The sequence below is a fragment of the Eimeria tenella genome, genomic scaffold, assembly GCF_000499545.2.
Source record: "Eimeria tenella Houghton genomic scaffold, Eth_scaff94, whole genome shotgun sequence".
NCBI lineage: Eukaryota > Apicomplexa > Conoidasida > Eucoccidiorida > Eimeriidae > Eimeria > Eimeria tenella.
The window spans coordinates 33,464-54,075 of record NW_013543471.1 but is presented as its reverse complement, the minus strand read 5'-3'; the positions used below and the strand labels follow the sequence as shown (position 1 = coordinate 54,075).

The following is a 20,612-nucleotide window of genomic DNA, read 5'->3' as shown; positions in this document are numbered from 1 at the left end:
GTCTTGGGTGGAAATGTTCTCGTAAAGCTGAACAGTGGAGTAATATACAAAGGTAGGCTGCAAGCGCAACACGGGGGCGAAATCATCATAGTGCCTCTTAGACTTAAGGACGCTGCTGAACGCTGATGACTCCAGAACACATATCCTCCACACAAAGGCCGCACTCAACGTATATTTCCTCGATGCACCATGCCAAGCTAGTGTCTGTAGATCCGCTGAAACCGGTTTTACGTGCGCAATTGGCTGGCCCCACCTTCCCTCTGTTTACTGGCAGCTGTGTAAGGACTTTATATAGGTGCTCACTGCGCTGTTCACTACAGGTACCCTACAGTGTCTTGACGACAGAATGAACATCGCTTTAGAAAAAGCGCAGGAATTTTCCGAAGAGCAAACACTTGTGGCTTCGTATCCTCTAGCACTCATCCGAGGAAACAACGGTAAGTGCTGCACCCGTCCTTGTGTGTCGACGGCACCGTAGAGAATTGGGTCGTTCGGATTATGAAGCGCAGCACAGTAGAGGGGATACAAGCCTTAGAGCGGGCACAACCTGCCTCCCCGTTACGTTCGTGGCGTGCAGTGTGGCGGGCTCTGAAGTGTGGTGTGCTGTCGCTCCTTCAGTCCTTTACATAAGCTCTGAGCAAGGAGAGGGAGATAGCTGAAGGCATGCTTCCCCGGCGTTCGGCACGTTAAACAAGTACAGGCTCCTCTCAGCCTCACTGCTTGCATTATGTGGCGAAGCCCGGAACTATAAACGATGCAGGCTGCTGGTGCACGGCGGTCGAACTTGTCACGCCTTTTCTCGAAAAAACTTGCCACTTCGGCATTTCGACGAATGCTGTGCATCCCCAAAATCCGGTGTATTTGCCCGTTACAAGCTACAGATTGTTGCATATTCATGCACTGCGTATCCGCAGTGCACCCCTAGCCCACGGCTACTGCGAATGTGACTACTTGCTGAGTAGCTCTGCTAGCCCTGTTAACCGTGCGGCAAAACAACCAAACGTTGCGCTCGCAATAAGGCCATATCTGCTACTCCACGTATCCCCCGAGTGACGCTCCCGTATTGGGTGGAAGTCCAAGCATTTCCGTCCCATGCAAATGAAAGTCACTGCAAAGGAGTAGCCCTAAACGGCAACCCCGGTAACGTGCAAGCACCGTAAGCGCTTCTATTCATCCACTTCTGCATCTTTATGCTTCTTCTTCTTGTGCTTCTTCGAAGGCTTGTCGGCCTGTTCCTCGTCTTCTACATCCTCACCCTCTATGTGTCTCTTTTTCTTCTTCGGCTGAGCAAAACGTACTCGCAACGGATTCGCAAGTGAACGGTGTGAACGGCAACTACACACAACTCATGTTCTCCAAAGCTCTCCAAAGCAAATCCGCTACGGAGTGCCATACCTTTTCTGTAACGCCATTTTGTGCAGTCCCCTCCTCACACTCTGGTGCGCCTTCTTCCCGTTCTGACTTCACAGCATTCTCGGCTGGAGCTTCGGGCTCGCCAGTCAGTTTCGGAAGGAAGCCCTCAGTCTTCAGCCACTCCTTCGGCGTGTTCTCGTTGGGGCGGCCTTTCTTATCCAGCAACCCCCCTAATATCATCTTCTTTTTCTCAGAAGCACGCGGGCCATAGCCCCAACGCATCGCATATGTGTCGCGATCCATTAAGACCCGTTTAACAGCCGCAACAATTCCGTGGTCGACGCTTGCAATTACCGGAGTAGACATTTGAGCAATGCCTGCATTTTGCACATAACTGGACACAGAAAAATTTCACACACCGGGGCGGAGCAAAACGGGCACTCTACGATGTTACCTTGACGCCGACTCACCCAGGGCTATTGCCTCTCCTTTGGTGGTCATCAAGACCACTTCTGCGTTGACCTCTATATTATTTTCAAACCGCAAAACGCCCGGAATCATTAATTTCGCGCCGTAGCAGATGGCGTTGACGCAGGAATCCTTAACGACGATTCGCGGTAGTCCGACGAGGAGCATTTCCAGTGGAAAAATGATTCTGCGAGTAAGCAGGAAAATAAGTGCCGCACAACGGCCCTATGCGTGGTGCACATAAGTACTTTGCGTTTACCAGCTACTGTCTTCAAGCTGCAGTGCAGCGCAGACAACTAAACTGCCAGACGAGCCTCACCGTCTAAGATATGTTTCGTCCCTAAATGCGTCGTATACAAACATTGCATCCAGTACATCGTGCAGCGTAACAAGATTGCCATCTTCCTGCAAATTGCCACTCCTTACTCTGCGCAGCTCTTGCATGTGCGCGCCCGTGCCTAGGAGCAGTCCCAGGTGGACGCACAGCGTACGAATGTAGGTGCCAGCTTCGCAAGATACGCGGAAAACACACAGGTGTTTGTCCTCATCATAAGAAAGAATTTCGGATTCATATATGGTCCTGGCGCAAACAACCAACATCAGCATCATGAAAGCAGTACTCCGGTAAATTGACCTCTTCCCGTCATTGCCGAGGCCTCTAAGCCGGGAGCTACGAAAATCTACGCAGACATATGTGGCTCAGATGTGCCTCAAAAGAATAGTTCAAAGCTCCCCAATATTTGCAGGGTTCCTGAAGTGAAAGTAACACACCTGATGCGCAGCTGGCGTTTGACGGCCGATATGACGGGTGGCCTTTGGAACAGGGCTCCAGTAAGCGTCTCAAGTGCCTGCATGGAAGCGACGTCTAAAGTACGCACTGAATGTCAGCGCCCTTTGTGGAGCTTTGAGCGGCTCCTCTCCAGCTTCGCCAGCCGAGCTGCGCTCAATCGATGTGGGAGGCAGGCGGACGCCCGTGCTTGCAACGAACTTTAGAACTCACTCGCGCGACCTTGGCCTTGCTCTCTGGCTTGGAATGAAAGCGTGCAACTGCGACGTACTCCTTACCGGCGCTCTGCTGACTCTTGACAAGACGAGTGGCTCTGGAAAACGCATCATATGCATGCATTTTTGCTCCATGCCCTCCCTATCACTCGATCTGAGCTTATGGTCCTCCGTTGGCGCACTATCTTACCTGTTAATGCACACGAGCAGGCAGCCAGTGACTTTAGGGTCAAGTGTTCCACTGTGGCCTGTCTTCTCGACTCGCAGGATTTTCTTGAGCCACGCCACCACCTGCATTCGACAAACACCACACGTTTCCTCATCACACGTGCAAACCCCGGAAGGATTAACAATGAGGCGCATTTCCAGAGGAGCATCATACGGCAGCAAATCCACAGGCGGAGCCGCTCGGCACTGCAGCACCTTCTACACCCACCTCGTGAGATGAAGGGTTTGCTGGCTTATCAAGAAGCAGCGAACCATAGTTCAGATGCTGCTGAAGAGGCCTTGCCAAAGGGCTGCTTCCAAATGGCAGAGGCGTATAGTGCCCTGTCCGGACATTCAGTCTGTCATAGTTCTGTGTCAGGCGTGAGGACGCATAACCACAACGGTGCGCATAAGTGAACGAGCGTGCCCAAGCACACATTAGGGACCTCAATATCTCAACCAGAAGGATCTTAAAATTCAAAATTTGGAGCGTGCCAGTGAGGCGAACCGTAGTATACGTACTTTCAAGAGTAGCGGCCACTTGCTTGTGTCAATGGGCGGAGCGGTGCTCGTGGGTTGGATGACGAAACCCTCTGCCTTCGCTGCCTTTTTCTTCTCCTTCTCCCCCATGGTGTCAACGTATATTCATTCAAAGCTGCTCTTCAAGCCTTTGACGAAGCGAGCCAATGGGACAAACCAAGCTTGATGGCGAGGGAAAACGCTTGCAAGCTCCGACCTGTGGAGAACAGTCCCTCCTCCGGGACACAGCAGCAAGCCTCTCCCTCCTTGTTCTCTACGAAAGAGTCTACTGGGCGAGGAATGAATCTTGAAGCGCAGTGGAACCTCTAGGCAAGCCGCGACAAAACCTGGCGGTGCTCATTGAGTGGGCATCCCCCCTCCCGCGATGAAGAGCACGTTCTTATATTTCTACCTTTAGAACGACAAAAACGGTAAGGCTGAAGTGCTAAGTGTTTGAAGGGATGAGGCATGCAGCAGCTGTAAGCGTCAGTTACTGCTGTTGTGGGGCAGGGGGCCCTCCATCAGCTGCTGTTGTACTACAGCTGCAGCGGCTTGCATCTGCTTCTCTATCAGCTGCATCAGATAATAGATACGTAGAAGGACCCAGATTTTTATGTTATCCATTCCTCGGTTCCAGCAACAGCAGTATAGGTAACCCAGCGGCAGAAGCAGAAGACTAAGTGCCTTGGGGCTGGGCCAAAGAAGCCTGCAATGCCTGCAGTGCCCACATAGATCTTCACTGAATCTGCACTCATGAGTACCGATTTTAACATGATGATTAGTGGATGCTCAACATTAATTTTATTATCTACTCAGTCTTGCAAAGTGTGCGAAGGGACGACGTTTTTCATGAGATGCTGGGGGGCCCCGAATGGACGTGTAGAACAGCTCCTGCTGAGACGGCGACCGTGTGCAGAACATCGGCTGAACACGTTCCGAAACCATTATTTATACTTACAAGCACTTAAAGAAGCTTCTGAGTATCACTGCGTCGCTTCTTCTCCCTTGTAGTGCTTAGAAGTCACGATCGAGCCTCGACACAACGCAGTCAGCGGTGGCATCAGTAACCACCACATGAAAGCTAATACTTAAAGCGGGTGGCGTCTCAAGCCGCTCAAGCATGCTGATGAGATTGAACATGAGTAGAGAGATGGTTTCTTCGGGGCCGCAAGACGGGTCCCCGCTGGAAGCTCCTGTGTCAGCAAATGGGTTCCTGCCTGTCAGAGGGCCAGATTTCTTGGCAGCTTACCGGCACACACAAATCCCGCAGCCTTTAAAGAGAACAGACAAGAGTTTTTTTCAGAGTCAGCTACTGAACCATAAGAAGCCGCAGCAGCAGCAGCAGCAGCAGCAGATAGAACGTCACATTGTTAGGCCAACAGTTATGCTGACCCAGAAATATCAAGAACCGCTACAACAGCCGCACCTCCGGCAATCAGTCAGATACAGTCAGTCTACTTATCGCCATGGGGCCTGCAGCCGCTCGAATTCTTCCTTCGCGACTACAGAAGAACGCAGCCTCTCCCAGAATGTGAGCGGAAAGCTCCCCACGCAATATTGCAGTAAGGGAGCCGCCCGCTGTGTCTGTCATTCCGTAGCCCAAGCTGCCTTTACTAGTCCTACATTTAACAGAATCAGCTATCGCAGCACTCGCAGCAGTCTGGGACCAAGTCTGGTTGACAGCAAACGGAACATAATCCCCGACTTGAAACTCAACGTCTCAACGGTTGTGGATGCGTCGGGTGACCTTGCAGCCCCTCCAACAGTTTCCCCCTCTGCTTTCGCCGCTGTACCTTCGACAACCCTTTCAGTCGGAGGCGAGTCGTGTACAGACTGGGGCACAATATCAGCGGATGATAGCTCCTGTTGCAACGGCAACGGCAGCAACGTCTATGTCGCAGTTAGAGTCCGTCCTCTGAGCGAGACAGAACGCATACAAGGCGATATGAAGATTGTTTCTGTCTTAGACAGTCGATCGCTAACTGTTACTGAGGTAGGAGCAGAGGGGGGCCCGCGGGGCAGGCGAGTGAAAAAGCGGTACTTCTCATTTGACTCAGTGTTTGGAGAAACAACTGACCAAGAAGAAGTGTTTCAAGGGTGCACTCTGCCTCTTCTGCATGATCTGTTGAAAGGAATAAACGTTTCTGTTTTCGCCTACGGAGCAACAGCTGCTGGAAAGACACATACTATGCTAGGCAATGAAGCAGCACCTGGAGTTATGCCTAGGGCTCTACAGCTGCTCTTTCAGCAGGTGGAACATCTCTAAGCTCACTCTGTAGATCCTACCAGACAAATTGAATTATATTTTGGTAGCTGGTGACCTTGTGCTTCCTGAAAATGCGTCCCTTTTTTGAAAAATCGGTTGAAAAGTTTGGCTGCTGACGCAAAGCCGAGTGAAAAGATGCAATGAAGCTACATAAGCGAAACATACAGAGAAAACGCGCATATTTTCCCAAGGAACACCATAAAGTTCAGTCAGATCTTTTGTCAAGTGTCCTTTCACTTCTCCCAGTCAAGGCGTCATGTCGGAAGTTGTCGCAGCCCAACATTTTTAATCAGACAACAAACGGCACTGCGACAACGTCTCACATTGCTCCAATGCTCGCAATGTCCTGCGCACGATGAATTTTTCTTAGGTCTGCGATGAGAAAGAAAGGGAGTTTTCACTGAGCTGCTCCTTTGTAGAGATATACAACGAGACCATTCGAGACTTGTTGGGGTCCCGGACTGACGTGTGTGAGCTAAGAGAAGACCCGGAGAAGGGCGTAGTCCTTCAGCACGCCACTATCCACAGATTACGTTCGAAGCAGCACGCGTTGTTGCTTCTATTGGAAGGGAACGATAAACGGACACAAGAGGCAACAAACGCGAACCAGACGTCATCCAGATCTCACGCCATTCTACAGGTTAGCTAAGCAGAAGTCACCTTCGTAACTTTTCAGCACAAGTCGTAGGTGTTTATCCCCATGCACGTATTCATTTTCGTGTCAACGAAGTCCGTCCAGGTTCTAAGCGCCCAAGGTACTCCAACTAGACCTCCAATTCGCAATTAGGCCTGTTCCAATCTTAACAAACCCGGAGATCCCAAGACCGGCCGCCGTTGCCTCTGCGTTTGTTGGTCTTCTTCTGGTATACACCTGTATATGGCATTAGTTCGGATATCATGTGGATCCAGAAGCCCTTATTGGTATGTGCCCATGTGAATTCTCCACCGTTCACTGCAGGTAAATATCTTGGCTCGTGACAAATCCGGCGAAGAGAGCCAGCTCGCAAAGCTGTCGCTGGTGGACTTGGCAGGAAGTGAACGAGCCTGTCATACGAGCAACCACGGACAACGAATGACGGAAGGTACCTTCCAGCCCTTAGATATATATTCACTTGGATATTATTACTTTGCCTGAAATGTTTTCTGTTGTTACCTTGGCATTTGCCATCTGTTTACCCTCAACAATTAGTCAAGGGAAGCAGCAAAGATTAGGATGGAGAGCCTTGCAAGAACATTCATAAGCCTTCAATTGTCTTTTCCTATCTCTGGAGGAACCGCTAAAGACTGCGCAGCTTATCGTGTTGAATCCACATGTGAATTCCACTCCTTAAATGCTTTTGTGAAGACAGAAAATTAGTTTTTTCTCCTGCTTTCTTCTCAGGCGCAAGTATCAACAGGTCCCTACTGGCTCTAGGCAACGTTATTAACGCGTTAACAGTGAAGGGGAACGTCTCTGGAAAGCCATCTCTACGGTTTGTTCCCTACAGGGACAGCAAACTTACGCGGCTTCTTAAAGATAGTCTGGGAGGTCGCTGCCGAACAGCCATGGTGGCGACAATATCCCCAGCCATAAGCCACCAGGAAGAGACACTTAACACTTTAAAGTATGCGAAAAGGGCCAAGGCGATTCGCAACTCCTCCGACCGAGCCCGAATCACCAGACTGCAGGGTCGGGAAGCACCAAGCGAGTCTGCCGCTGTGGCTGGTCTGAAGGCCAAGCTGCACCAGCTCCAGTGCCAGATAAGTCGTCAGGTAAATACTCTGGTGATAATTATCGTATTAAGAGTCGCAGCTAATGAGTTGCTCCCTGCAAGCCGCAGATTCCTGCCAACCCCGCACTAAACAAGAGCGCCATAAGCAAGGGCTGGTGGCGTTGAGCTTACGTTATACGCTTCAGAAGATGTGCTAACAAACCCAAGACCACAAATTGTAGACGAAAAGGGCTCATGAAAAATACTCAATTCCAGCGTGCCATCCATTCTTGGACTGTGTCTGAATTTTGATTATGTGCGTGGAGAGTTCACCAGATTGCTTGGTTCCTAGACATTTTGAGCATTTGCCTGCCTGTTGGTTGTTCTGGAACTCTGTAGGCAAGCAGTCCCTCAGCTGAGAGTCGCTTTCTCTGCCTGGTACAGGCAAGCCCCATACAGGGATCAGAAAGAGGGAAAATAAAATGAACAGCCATTCAGAAGACACGTTTGTAGAAATGCTGATGTGTATACGTGCTAATGCCGGGTTTAATTATTTTTCATTTTGCACGAGAGTGTGTGCAAATAGCGGCGCCATCCACAAAATTGGGATCCATTCCTCCGTCTGCATTAATATGTTAATTTGTATGCTAATCTGTGTTGATCGGTGCGTATGTTGGTCTGTGCGGGGACGCGCACCAAAGCCTAAAGAAGCACATCTGCAATAAGGCACATAAAATGTTTGTTCAGCAGAATAAGTGTCAAATCCTTCTGTTCTTTCAATATTAAAAAATACAGTATGGTAGAAGTGAGTGGAGGCATGCTCACTATCATATTCAAATAAGGGTTTGTGTACAAGTATTTGTCTCTGCTGGCACACAGAACTGTGCACATACTCTTAATCAATTTGTTTCCATGTACCTCAGGTGTTTTCTGTGAATTTTAATCTCTGCTCAATTATGTCGCCTTCCATTGCAACCCGTCTGTTGTGAGGAAGGCTCGCATTGGGTAAGGATCCAACCGCTCCATGCTGCTGTTTTTCTGTGTTGCCCTGCATCTTCAGGATCTGCATGAGAGACTAAATATGAGAAAGAGACTTCATGCTGGTCAAATTATGTCATTGCTAGATGCTTCCGAGGAGCCAGAGGCACGCCAAGGCCTAAACACTGAGCTGTAGATTGCCTGGCTTCGGTTGAGAAGCCTGTATTCTTTGTTCCTATATTTTTGTTCCCTTGCATATTCTTCTTTGCGTTCCAGCGGCTTTGGGCTTATAAGAAATGTCTAATGAGAAGTTGAGCCGAAAAGCTGTTGCGTTTATGCTCTTTTCCCCCGTGTGTTGCGTTTGTTTTGTCTTCGGCTAGCCATGCATCCGCTTATGAGTCACGCTTACGCGTGTTGTGGGTGAGATGCAGCCTACCGCCACCGAGCCGCAAATCTCCGAAAAAGTGCCTAACGGGGAATTGACGGCTGCGGGGTCTCAGGCGGCTGCCCATGCGGTGAACCTTCTATTTGAGGACATAGATGCGCTAGCCACTGAAAACGCACTCCTCACGGTAAATGATTCTTTAAGGAAAAGAAGACAGAGCGTCTACATGCTGTGTTTTACGCTCGAGCCTCAAAAGCTCAGCCTGGAATATTTTTCTTGAGAAGGCTTGCATCGAGGCTCATAAGATAATCATAGGCTTCCCGTGGAACACAAAGTCCAACACAGAAGCAGAAAGGCAGCATCAGACTGAGGCGTTGAACTGTAGCTGTCGGCAGATATGAAAATCAAAATTGAAAGCCACTGCAACATATCGTGTATGCCCTTGTGTGCCTATAAGCATGTGTACGAGACAGATAGGCGCTAGTTCCATCCAGTGACAGATGATTGCGGACGTTGTGCCCTCAGGAACAAGTCGCAGCTCTTCAGGCAAGCTTGCGGGAAAGCGGAGATCGTTTTGCTTTCCTTCAGTCGTTAGCCCAGCAGCAGCAGCAACAAAACCGATGTGAAATTGCAGCTGTAGATTCGAAAGGTTTCTCTTTGTTAGCAGCTGCAGAAGACGACAAGCTCAGCTGGGCAGACGTGGCAGCACCAGTCACTCAGGACGCCGGCAGCAGCGATCGAACTTTAACGGGCGACAAAGGGTTGCAAGTGCTGCTCCGCATGCGGCCACTAAACCAGTTGCAGCACATCCATCAGGCAGAGGAGGACTTCGAAGTTCCCACTGAGGAACAGGAGCTTGAGGACGTGGAAGCCAGCAGTGAGAGGCAGCAGCCGGAGCAGCCAATAGCACTGCAGCCGGAAGGGCTGGCGCGTAGCAAAGATACAATGCACTTCGACCAGTACTTCTCCCCACAAAGTGCCAGTGCCGCAGAGGGAAGCCCCGCAACAGCAATAGCAGAAACAGCAGTAACTGCAGTTGTTACTAACGGACCCGCTGAAGAAGCTGCTACCAAGTCTTCCGGCATAGCCCGCTCCCTTGGGCTGAGCCCCTTTCGCTTCTTTGGAAGAAGCGGCGCCTTGAGCAGGCTGTACGGCACAACGCCTATCTCTAAGGCTGCTGTATCGCCAGCGGTTCCTCCCGTTGCTGCTGCGGTTGCTGCTGCCGGCACCTACGGATTTGGCTGCAAAAGCCCCATTGATGGATAAATTGCTTGTGCTTAAGAGACCGGAGCAGTTTGTGGATGCATGAGAAGTGATTGACGGAAGGCAAATAGTTCAGACTACCGATGCATTTAGCCAGCTGTTTCTGTCATTCAAGTGTAGACAATGCAGCTGCCTGAACCCTACATAATGTGCCGAAGGCTCTGGCTGTCGAATTCCGGAAACTAGTGCTACAACTGTTCCTCCCCTCTGCATCTGTCAGTCACCTTAGCAACAGTTTGTCTGAGGTTCGGCTGTGTGAAGAACTGCCCCGCGAACTGCAAGAGCTGTCCCTCATGCAGCCTCTGGTTCTGCTGCAGCCGTTGTTGGTGCTCCAGTACAGCGCCGAGGAATACCAGTATCAGTTCACTTAACTCAGGATGAGCTGCAATGTACCTGCACAACAAAAAGGAGCGTCTCATCTTGCGCTCTTCACTTTCACTGCCTCCACGATACGCAATTATTACGTAGTTGCACTTGTCACCCTGCCCACCTCCACACTCTAAGATAGCTATGTGGCTAGCTTCTCTACCCAGCTACTTTGGCAGATCGGTAGCTATGTGTCGAGGTGTCTTGTGCAAGTGATTTGCAGTTTTCTTGGCTTTTTACTGTAGGTTACTGGGCCTTCCAACCCCTGAGTCCTAATCAAAATGATACGGCTGCTAACTGGTTCGTCACGCGATATACATGCGTTGAACAGTAGACAAAACTAGGGAATTGAAAATGGGAAAGGGTGTAATATTGCACTCTTCGTTTTCCAGTCTGAGTCTAATTTCATAGTCCTTCAGAGCCTGTAGCTGCTCTGCACAGGGAGTAGACCGTTGCGGCGGGATTGGCAGCTGTGGCTGTTGATTCTGCAGATCAACGCCAGTAGGAGGTGATGCTTCTGCTACTAATCCTATCGCTGGTGAAGGAAGAGCAGGACTGCCAGCCTGCCAATCATCATTCCCCTTTGGTGAAGCCCCTTCATGAAGACGCACAGGCGAAGAGTTAGACAGACTCATTGTACTCGTGTTCTCAATACACCACAAGCCCCGTGGAGTAGCTGCCGTTGAAGGGGATACAGTTGGGGCTTCTCGGCATACCGTTGCCTTACTGCGAAACCGGGAGGGTTGCCGGTGAGGCAGGCACGAAGCAGAAGTTGCTAAACAGCAAAGGAAACAACGTAGCACAAATTAATAAGCCTGCTAAGTGTGTCTTAGTTGGCTAGAGGGGTTCAGAACGCGAAACGCGGATGAAGAGAACGCACAGCTCCTGCTCCCTGCTCATCGGGTCTGCCCCTTTGAAGGACCCAAGCCCTGCATTCCAGAACCTAAATCCTGCACCCTACACTCTAAGTCCTGGACAACAGAAACATGTCACGTGGTGAAATGTTTTTTTTCCTTGATAGTGTTCGGTGTTTAAGGTGAAAGGCATAGTGCAAAGTACGAACATGTCGGCGCTGCAGTGAACTTGAAGCAGGCCCAGCCCGCCTGCGGCATTTCGAGACATGCATCTTTATTGCCACTTGTCTTCCGTTTACGTTAGCCTTTCACCGAGGGCATACGTCTTTGTTTCCAGTGCGTCGTCTCTTGATCTGTTTCCCCCTTGGAGCTGTCAACCACACGAGGATTGAATGCGAGCCCTGTGACAGTGCCGGATACGCTGAAGTCACAGTTGACGCTCCCACGCATCATCGAGGAAGCACAGACGGCCGATGCCGCTGACTCGAGCTCTGCGAGCTAGGGGAATCGCTGCTCCGTGCATCCCCGGTAGCAGTTACAGCTGCGGCGACTGCAGCAGCTGCAGCAGCTGCAGCAACACATTTCTGCGCAAATTTAACACCAGCGCCCACAATAGTAGCAGTGAACGGAAACAATGTAGTAGTGGTACTACAACTGCTACCAGTGACTCGTGGAGGGGAACGCATAGACACCATCAACACCATCAGCGGTGGCAGAAGCATCAACAACAGATCCGCAACAAAGAACAGCAATTACTGAGTGCAGCAGCTAAAAGGTGGCAGCAATTGTGGCACGCGGGTAACCCCCACGCTCCGCAGCCTTTTAACTCAGTTAACAACAGTAGTAACAGCTGCAGCGGCAGAACCAGCGGCACAGAGTGGTGGACAAGCCGCAACAGCGGCAACAGTGGCTGCAAAGATGTAGTTCACGTCGTTCTGCTAAATCTTGGCTCTCCCTTGAGGCCGACATACACAGCAGTGTGGAGATACCTAAAGCGTGAGCTGCTGCATCCCTGTAGCAAGGGCTGCTGTATGCACGTCGATTTGTTGTCGCTACAGCATCTTTTAGACTTAATGCATCGACATGTGCCTTACGAAGTCAGCACAAAGACAGATTCTCATGAGATTCCAGGGCATTTGAATTTCTCTTACTATCCCTGCTATACTGCTGCTGTTGCACTTCCGACTGTCCGTGCTGCTGCTGCGCTGCAGAGTTTCTGGGTGACCGGCGCGTTATAGAACTTCCTCGGCTATTTTGGCTACCGTTGCTCCATCTCATTATTCTTCCCGTCCGATCTTGTATGTATTTGCAGCAGTATGGCGGGAAGTATCGGCGGCAGCAGCAGCAGCAGGAGGGGCAACGCTAGATATTTTGTGTGCGTACTCTGTATGCAGGGCTTTCACAGAGGCGGTACGCGTCCGTCTGGCTTTCTCCTTCTGCTGTTCAGAATCGACTCTCGAGCGCTGCTGCTGCCTTGCAGGAACGGAAACAGCTCTTGCATCAGCAGGGATCGTCTTTGCTGCTGCAGCAGCTCCAGCGCGTATTGGAAGGCGGCCCGGCTCCCCCTTTGCCGGTGTACTTATTTTCTCTTGCTGCTCGGCTGCAGCAGCGCTTGGACCTGTTGCAGAAGCAGAAGCATGAACATAAGCGGTTTGTTCCTCGCTTTGAAGTTTCAGCTTGTGTTCGCTATGGGGATCCCGATGTATCTGCTGTCCTGCAAAAGCTGCAAAAGCAGCATCAACAGCTCAAGTTGCTGTTCATACCCCTCTATCCACAGCCTACCGCTTCCTGCACAGCATCGGCTTATGATGCGGTGTTCCATGAGATAAGAAAGTGGAGGTTCGTTGCTGCTGTTGCTGCCGCTGGCGGTGTATTTGTTCCTTCTTGTTGAAATGCAACTGCTAAAGCCACGGCAGCACACTATCTGGCCTTCCAGAACTCTTCCGTTCTTTCAATGCTGCAATGAGAAAATTTTCGAACCAGGTGGCCACTGCATCAGCGGCTGCGGAAGCATCAGCTCCTGTAGCGACCTCGTGTCCGCACGGGCTGTGGCTACAACAAAGATGTATTGTTTCACCGTGCTCCAAGCTGTGCTTGCGTATGCAGGGTTATGCCAGATTTGCGGATGGTTTCGGGGTACTGGAACAATGAAGCCTACATTGATTCCGTCGCAGCATCTGTGAAGCAATTCTGGGATCAGCACGGGTGAGTGCCTTCAGTATTTGTGTGGATGAAGTAGAGGGAAAGCAGGGATCCCATGAAGTATACAAAATTTCTCCTTAACGGGAAGCACGCTCTATAGAAATGTTGCATTTGCTGTGCCATTTACTTTCATTCACGCAATTATACACTGGATGTCCTCATACCGTCTGCCCGGTGAATCACTAGGCTTCCTTTGCGGTAGAAGTTAGCGGCAAAGAGTAGCATAGGTGCAAGGTTTAACTCTTAGGACTAATCCCTAAAAATTTTTGTCTGTGCGCAGACGAGGTGATCATTTGCTATTTTCTTACCACGGCATACCGCGCGATGTGAGCTGGGCAGCTGGAGATCCGTACGCGTGCTACTGCTTCCAGACAACTCGCCTTGTGGCAGAGCGTTTGGATTTGAAGGTAACGCTCCTCACACAGCTGCTGTTACAGCGCTGTTGCTGTTTGTGGCCCGTGTGGATCTAAGGAGGCGTGTCTGCTGCTGATGCTGTTTCAGCCTGGAGAGTATGAGGTCGCCATGCAATCAAGAACGGGTTGCGCGGAGTGGACGCAGCCCTACTTTATCCCCGTAAGAATTTGGCTTTGGTTTTTAGCCGCTATCTTACATATCTCCATTGTGGTTACAGGGACGCCTTCTGATGTAGCGAATGGCCTGCTGCGGACAGCATTTTCCATTTGTCCTATCATTTTATATTAACGTTGACGGCATTCCTTTTTTCACCCCTATCTTGCTGGGTCCGTAACTTGTTCCTGGTTGTATGTGGTCCAATTTGTGTATTTATTTGTATTGCAGGCTTTGGAGGCACTTGCGAAGGCCGGCTGTCGACGTCTTGATGTGGTGTGCCCTGGCTTCGCTGCGGACTGTTTGGAGACTCTGGAGGAAGTGCAAACCGAAGCTGCCAACTATTTTGCAGGCTTTACTGTAAGTTCTACTGCTGAAATGCAGTGAAGGGCTTCGGACAAATGCATATTCCAGCATGCAGAATGGAGGTGTACATAGGTGGAAACACGCCGACATGAATTCAGAGGCTAAAAGCCAGGCAGATAAGTGCAAAAGTTCCTGTTCGCCTCACAGCATCCACATTAAACTTATCAGACGTGGACAGTATGAGGCTGCGAACATTTTTAGAGTACAGGCGCTTTGGTGGCCGCTGCTTTTGCAGGATGGACAAGGGGAGCTACGCGTGGTCCCTTGCTTGAATGACACGGATGAGGCGGTGGCTGTTCTAGAGTCTCTTGTGCTTGAAAACACCAAGCAGTGGAGGCCGAAGCCGCGCCGTTAACAAGCTTTAGACGCCTTGGTATGCATTGTTGCATGCATCGTGCCCAAAGTAGGGCCAAATAACACATGACTGAAAGGAACCCGTTCGGATTTCCCAAGACATGCAGACCTGGTCTCCTGAAGTTATGCAGTTTTCCTCGTGCTGCATTTCGAAGAAGGACGATTGACGGCGCACAGTGAGGACCTCGTGCCTTCTTAAATTGAGGGTGAGAAAGTGGGCAGGAGATGCGAGCGTCTACGGTCGATTCTGGAATCGCTCCAGTATTTTGAGTACGAATAAGGAAAGCAGCCACTGAGTACTTCATTCTTTACTCTTTGAAGCTGAGATGCATATTGAGGCATAGTTCGAGACGCGTTGAGAGAGTGGCGTTGGAGCAGATTTGTGTCGTAAATGCACGCGAGAATTTATGGTTCACGTTCATAGAGGCCATTTCAGTATCTGTTGTTTTAAGTTTCACACAGGTTTCACACAGGGGCAGCAGTGGCTCCCCAAGGTTTCAGTGCCCTCACTCTAATGACAGGGGGCTTTTGTTTACTTTTTGACCAGTGCATATCACCTTTCTTCCTTTTTGTTCTCTGAAGTATTCGTGAAGCACCAGGTGAAGGCATTAGACAAAAGGGCACACACACATATTGTTGTGCTTCACACCTCAGGCAGGTGAAACCAAGCAGAATAGCCCTGACAGCGAAATGAGAAACAGAATCATCGTGTCTCCTTCTAGCTTAATGAGAAAGATGAAGGAAACAGGTCAACTTGAAAACATTTGGAAAGGCCTCTCAGTCACTGGCTAGATTTCCCTTCGCATTGCTAGCAGCAGTATAGATGTATATCGTCTCAGTGTTTCTCCTTCCGGAAAATGCGTTCATCACCTGGCTTTTTGCATGTGAGCTATCTTCCCGTTGACGGCATCTGTGGGGTTGCTTTCGGACAGAGCACTGGTGCTCGGTTGGCTATTTTTGCTGAGGTAGAGAGCGCAACGCGGTTCATGTGATGGATCAGGTAGTTCCCTGTCTTCTTCACAGGGCTTCCATAAGAAGCGAATGGGCGAATGCAACATTCAGGTGCATGGAGTCCCTGTGCCGGCGTTGTGAGGACATTTCCGCATTTCGACACAGGCGTTGCGTTATTCACAACCTAATGCAATCATTGGACAAACGATGGGGATCTTGAGGTGCCTTTTGCAACCTAGCATTGCGGAAGTTGGTAGTGTTGAGCGTCCATCGAGCTACTCGCTGCGTCAGACAGCCAGCAACTGGAGTGCTGTGTAGGTGCGGCTGAGGGCCAGTAGCATTTTTGGACCTAAATCGGCACATGTTGAATGAAGGATCCGTGGTTTTTCCTTCCAGATCGAACTCAAGAAACATGCTTCACTAGGGAAAGCTGCACGAGCAGAAAACGCATGCTGGAATATTTAGCTCAGTCCCAAGGGTAGGGAGACGCAGAATGAAGCCCAGCTGCATGAGACCTAGGGCAAAAGAAAATGAATGAGATTTGAAAAAATAAAAGGCTGAAAAATCTATATGCAAAAAGTAGGAGGAAATGTGTGGTTTCGCAAGAAGCTGCGGTTGCTTGGACAAGGTCACTCCGCGGGTGGAAGTCTGAAACCGAATCCAGGCATCTCACAATTTCAATACATTACACGGGAATTTTTAATTAGATCACAGAGATGGAAAATCGGGTAAATAGTACGACCGCAGCCCGTATTTCCATTCATGAACAAATGCCCTGTGCAGCCTCGCCTTAGCCTCGAGGTAGCTGGGGGTTCTTTGGGACTCAAATCCTACCGAACGAAGAACTAACAAACAGTACTTGCACCCAAAAAAAAACTCTTACTGGCTGCTATTTGTTGAATTGAATGCAGGACTGTATGTGTAACAAGGAAGCTTAGAATTCTTCCGCTGCACCATTGCGTTTATGTAACGTGACAGTAAGAGGGGACAGTCCCACGTTCCGGAAGGCAACGCTGCCTGGAAATTTTGCGTCCAGCATCTTGCTTTTTAAGCTTCTGCACCAGCGGGGGAGAATTGGCCGTCATATCCTGAATGCTACTCGCACGAAGCGGTGCTCGCTGCATGTGACTGAACGTCGGCTGCAAAGCGCGCCGCCGCAGACCCACCAACGTTTCCCTTATTACAATAAGTGACAGTAAATTGTTCTGCTTAACTGTCGTTCATAGGAAAATTTGACTAATTGGGAGGCCGGAAGCGCCATGCGCTAAATTGCTGACTGTGCATTGGCGCCAGACCAACAGCCACGCGATTCCCCACAGAGCGGTTGGGCACTAAACCAATTAGCAGGCAGAGCTAATTAAGGAAGCCTGCTAAATAGACTGCAAGATATAAGTGGAGTAACCTTCGAGTCGAACGGGCAACATGACGCAACTAAACAATGAAGAAATGTATTCTCTTGCACTGGACAAAGTCCGGCGCTTTGTGTTCACGCATTCAAACCGTCTTCTCGACTTCATGAAGCCTTTTGACAAGCTGAACCACGGTCTTATTTCTGTATCGCAATTCCACAGAGCAATGAGCGTTGCGGGGATTACGCTATCAGATGCGGAAGCCCAATGCCTAGCTAAGAGGCACGAGCTCTACGAAACGGGAGAAATGAAGTATAGGGAATTTTGCGAAGAAGTCAATCAAGTTTTCAGAGTGTCTGGCCTTGAAGAGAATCCATACATAGTGCCTCCAGAGCCAGGCAAACTAAACCACTCACCACAAACCTCCACCTAGATTCATTTCCACTCGAAACACAACGCGTAACTCCAATCTTTAGGCCGTAAATCCCTTCAAATAGATCCCAAAGCTTGGTTGTTTGCATTTACATAAGCATAGAGGAACCCAGAACTGTTCTTCAAGGACTAGGTTCTTATGGGACTTTGTATTCTGCTTGCGCTTGTGAAGCCGCTACCTGTAGTCATCTGGAGACCCCTTCATCCTAAAAACACCTTTGTTCTTTTAGTCCATGTAGGTCGCGCAGAGATATGCAAATTCACTTTAAATAATCTGCCTTGAAATACAGGCGAGGCATTACTGCCCGTGCCCGAAGTGTCTTTGGAGGCGTCGGAGATGGCACTCGCAAAAGCAGCTGTCGAGCAGTTGCGGTTGCTGACTAAGACACGAAAACTCAATTTAAGGGCTTTTTTTGCTCCTTTTGACAAGCACAATACTGGGAAGATTACGTTGTCCGAATATGAAAGGGCCTTTCCAATCGCCTTCAGAGAAAGTGAGCCGGCTCGCACTTTCACACGGCAGAACGGAAACGTCATGGTTGCAAGCATGCAAAAACCTGTTCAATGGGACTAACAAAGGGCTACAGTTCTGGTGCAAATAAATAATAAGTTTGCACAGACAGATGGAGGCACGAACAGCTGTGCACTCTCGTGCGCAAGAGGCACGAAAGCTGGGGGGCTAAATTGCGTCAACCAACTGAACACTCTGCTAGAGGAACAATGGTGTTGTTAATACAGCTATTATCACCGGTGCCATTACTGCTCTTGTAACTGCCACCGTTGTTGCCAGTGCTATATCCTCCACTTTCCATGGTTCTGCATATGTTTTCGCCTGATGACCAAGACAAAGGTAATGAGTTCCCCTTTCAGATAAGTTCACTGAGGAAGAAGTGCGTCAACTTGGCCAGCTGGTGTCCACGAACGACGGTTTGGTAGACTGCAACAAACTGCGCTTTCTCATAGAAGGCCCCCCTGCTGCTCCACAGGACTCTTCGTTGGTCTTCCACGGTCCCCGACTAACATATGAAAAACCGGCAAGGACAAATAAAAATAATTCGCAGTTTACTGGAGCACAGCCTGGGACAGCCAGCGCGAGAAGTGTAACAACTGTTCCTGGTGGCGTCCCGCCCAGGACTTGGGCCGGACAGCAGAAGTTGCCTGTGCAAAAGATTGAGGTAAAGGGCGATTCACATCAAACTGACAATAGCACCAGCTCATTTTTAATTGGGACATTTTTAGGAGGACTCTCGGGGTTTGGGCCTAGGGTTAGGACACCTGCTCAAGCTTTGGCTCAAGAGGAAAAATGCTTTTTTTTGTATTTTTGTCCCTTTGGTTTCGTGTGCCTTTTAAACCGCTTAGCATTTTAGGGTATCCGTAGGTGGTGGCAAAATTTGGCGCTGACTGTGATTTGCTCTTTTTTGTTGGTTTCACAATGCATCACTACTTCAATGCGGCAATGCCTACCTGAGTCTTCACTTTTACGTACCATCGCCTGATGCTATCTGTCGAGCACGAACTAACCTGACAGAATAAAGTGGACTCATGCTTTATTACAATGTGCAGACTGCAGTGGCTGCGGGTCAGCTGCCTCTAAGAGAAAGCTTCAGAGACTTCGACGGCTTAGAAAAAGGTGTTTGCACGAAGGATCAGGCACATGCTGTGCTCTTGTCCGTTTTAAGGATAAACCTGAGCGAGGTTAGCAGCAGCTGCCCACAATATAAAAAGCAAAAGATATTTAGGAGATCTGCAGACGGGATAGAAGAAGTAGAAAGCGCAGCTGGCGCCATCAACAGAAAAAGACAGGAAGTATTATTCTGGCAGGAAGATGACCACCCTCTGCTGATGTGACTGCGTTCCTCGCTAACGAATGAGTAACGACGATCAGCCATTAAACTGTGCGAAGTGATATCGTACTTTGCTGCAGTGCGACTGGGAAGGACTCCTGCAACAGTTCGTTCGAGCTGACGGAATGTTTGCCTACGATGCTCTTTGCTCTCAAATTGAGGCTAGCCTCGGCAATCCGGCAAGGATTCACCTCACTGCAGTTTGCAACAGTAAACTGAGATTCCTTGAGTCTTTTGAGAAAAAAATTGTTAAAATGCCCGAGATGCCACATAAATATGAAAAGAGAGTGGTGGTGACGGGAACATGAGAGCATTCACCAATGTTTTCTGCATAAGTTTCTTTGGATTCGTAACGTGAACTTGTAGTCCGCTGCATGAATTGCGTTCTCGGGATCGTTAAGCTGCGCCAGTGGCTCCAAAACACCTTGTGAGGCTCTCTTCATCTGTTAAGCCAGACACAGCGAATCCATTGAACGTACATGAACTTAGGAGGCGCAACAGTACCCCACTAGGGTGGTGCCCGTACAAACGCCCTCGGAGTTGAGAAGCGCACAAGAGGATAAAACGCCGATGACTCAAGAGGAGCTTGTGAGTTGCCTTTACTGGCTTCATGCTTGAAAGCAGAAAACACAAGATTTATTGCCAACTCCAAACAAGATAATTACTGCCAACTCTTAAGAAGAAATCAACGAATTCATGCAGGCCTATAACCCCACACATGCACAGAAAAAAGGCATGAGTTGGACATACTCACACACAACGCAGAAGCAGCGCCGTCATGGAGGCGTATAACTGCACGCGCGCACGAAGCAAAAGCTTTAGCACGAACACACGTCAGATACATACCAATTGAATGCACAAGTACAAAATCGTGTACACAAACGAGCAAGCACAAGAAACGAAGAGGCAAAATTTTGCCTTATCTTCTGCTGACCTGCACTCATTTAACTGCCTAACAAGGAGTGTATGTCAGTAGAAGACTTGTTGCAGTCCCTAAACGCACTTTTGCTATTTTGCCTCTGTTTGGCCTGGCTTTCGTTTGATCTCGGCCTGGCACTTCAACAGAGAAACCTGCTGTGCTGCAGGTCCGATTAAGAGAACTACAAGAACGACTCTCCTTCAAAGTCAAACAAACTAGAAAAGTCCTGCTTCCAACATTTCAAGACTTCGACAAAAGATGCACGTAAGCGAAGCA

At 49.5% G+C, this 20,612-nt stretch overlaps 4 protein-coding genes across 4 annotated transcripts; 3 read left to right on the top strand and 1 right to left on the bottom strand.

The window, feature by feature from the left end:
* Window positions 1-1,166: 1,166 nt before the first annotated feature.
* ETH_00013465 (centromere/microtubule binding protein, putative) lies at window positions 1,167-3,660 on the bottom strand (the record flags this gene model as incomplete). Its single annotated transcript, XM_013378684.1, has 9 exons — window positions 1,167-1,283; window positions 1,396-1,730; window positions 1,824-2,008; window positions 2,141-2,401; window positions 2,593-2,669; window positions 2,822-2,921; window positions 3,014-3,114; window positions 3,260-3,400; window positions 3,553-3,660. The coding sequence occupies 9 exons, from the start codon at window positions 3,658-3,660 to the stop codon at window positions 1,167-1,169; spliced, it is 1,425 nt and encodes a 474-aa protein (XP_013234138.1).
* Window positions 3,661-4,669: 1,009 nt separating this feature from the next.
* Window positions 4,670-8,680, top strand: ETH_00013460 (kinesin motor domain-containing protein, putative; the record flags this gene model as incomplete). The annotated part of the gene is made up of 5 exons (XM_013378683.1): window positions 4,670-5,800; window positions 6,186-6,455; window positions 6,774-6,897; window positions 7,197-7,567; window positions 8,567-8,680. 5 exons carry the CDS (start codon window positions 4,670-4,672, stop codon window positions 8,678-8,680), a joined length of 2,010 nt encoding a protein of 669 aa, XP_013234137.1.
* A 229-nt stretch (window positions 8,681-8,909) lies between these two features.
* Window positions 8,910-10,135, top strand: ETH_00013455 (uncharacterized protein; the record flags this gene model as incomplete). The annotated part of the gene is made up of 2 exons (XM_013378682.1): window positions 8,910-9,056; window positions 9,395-10,135. The coding sequence occupies 2 exons, from the start codon at window positions 8,910-8,912 to the stop codon at window positions 10,133-10,135; spliced, it is 888 nt and encodes a 295-aa protein (XP_013234136.1).
* Window positions 10,136-11,825: 1,690 nt separating this feature from the next.
* Window positions 11,826-14,842, top strand: ETH_00013450 (ferrochelatase, putative; the record flags this gene model as incomplete). The annotated part of the gene is made up of 7 exons (XM_013378681.1): window positions 11,826-12,348; window positions 12,747-13,191; window positions 13,459-13,557; window positions 13,835-13,961; window positions 14,056-14,127; window positions 14,353-14,481; window positions 14,723-14,842. 7 exons carry the CDS (start codon window positions 11,826-11,828, stop codon window positions 14,840-14,842), a joined length of 1,515 nt encoding a protein of 504 aa, XP_013234135.1.
* Window positions 14,843-20,612: the final 5,770 nt, after the last annotated feature.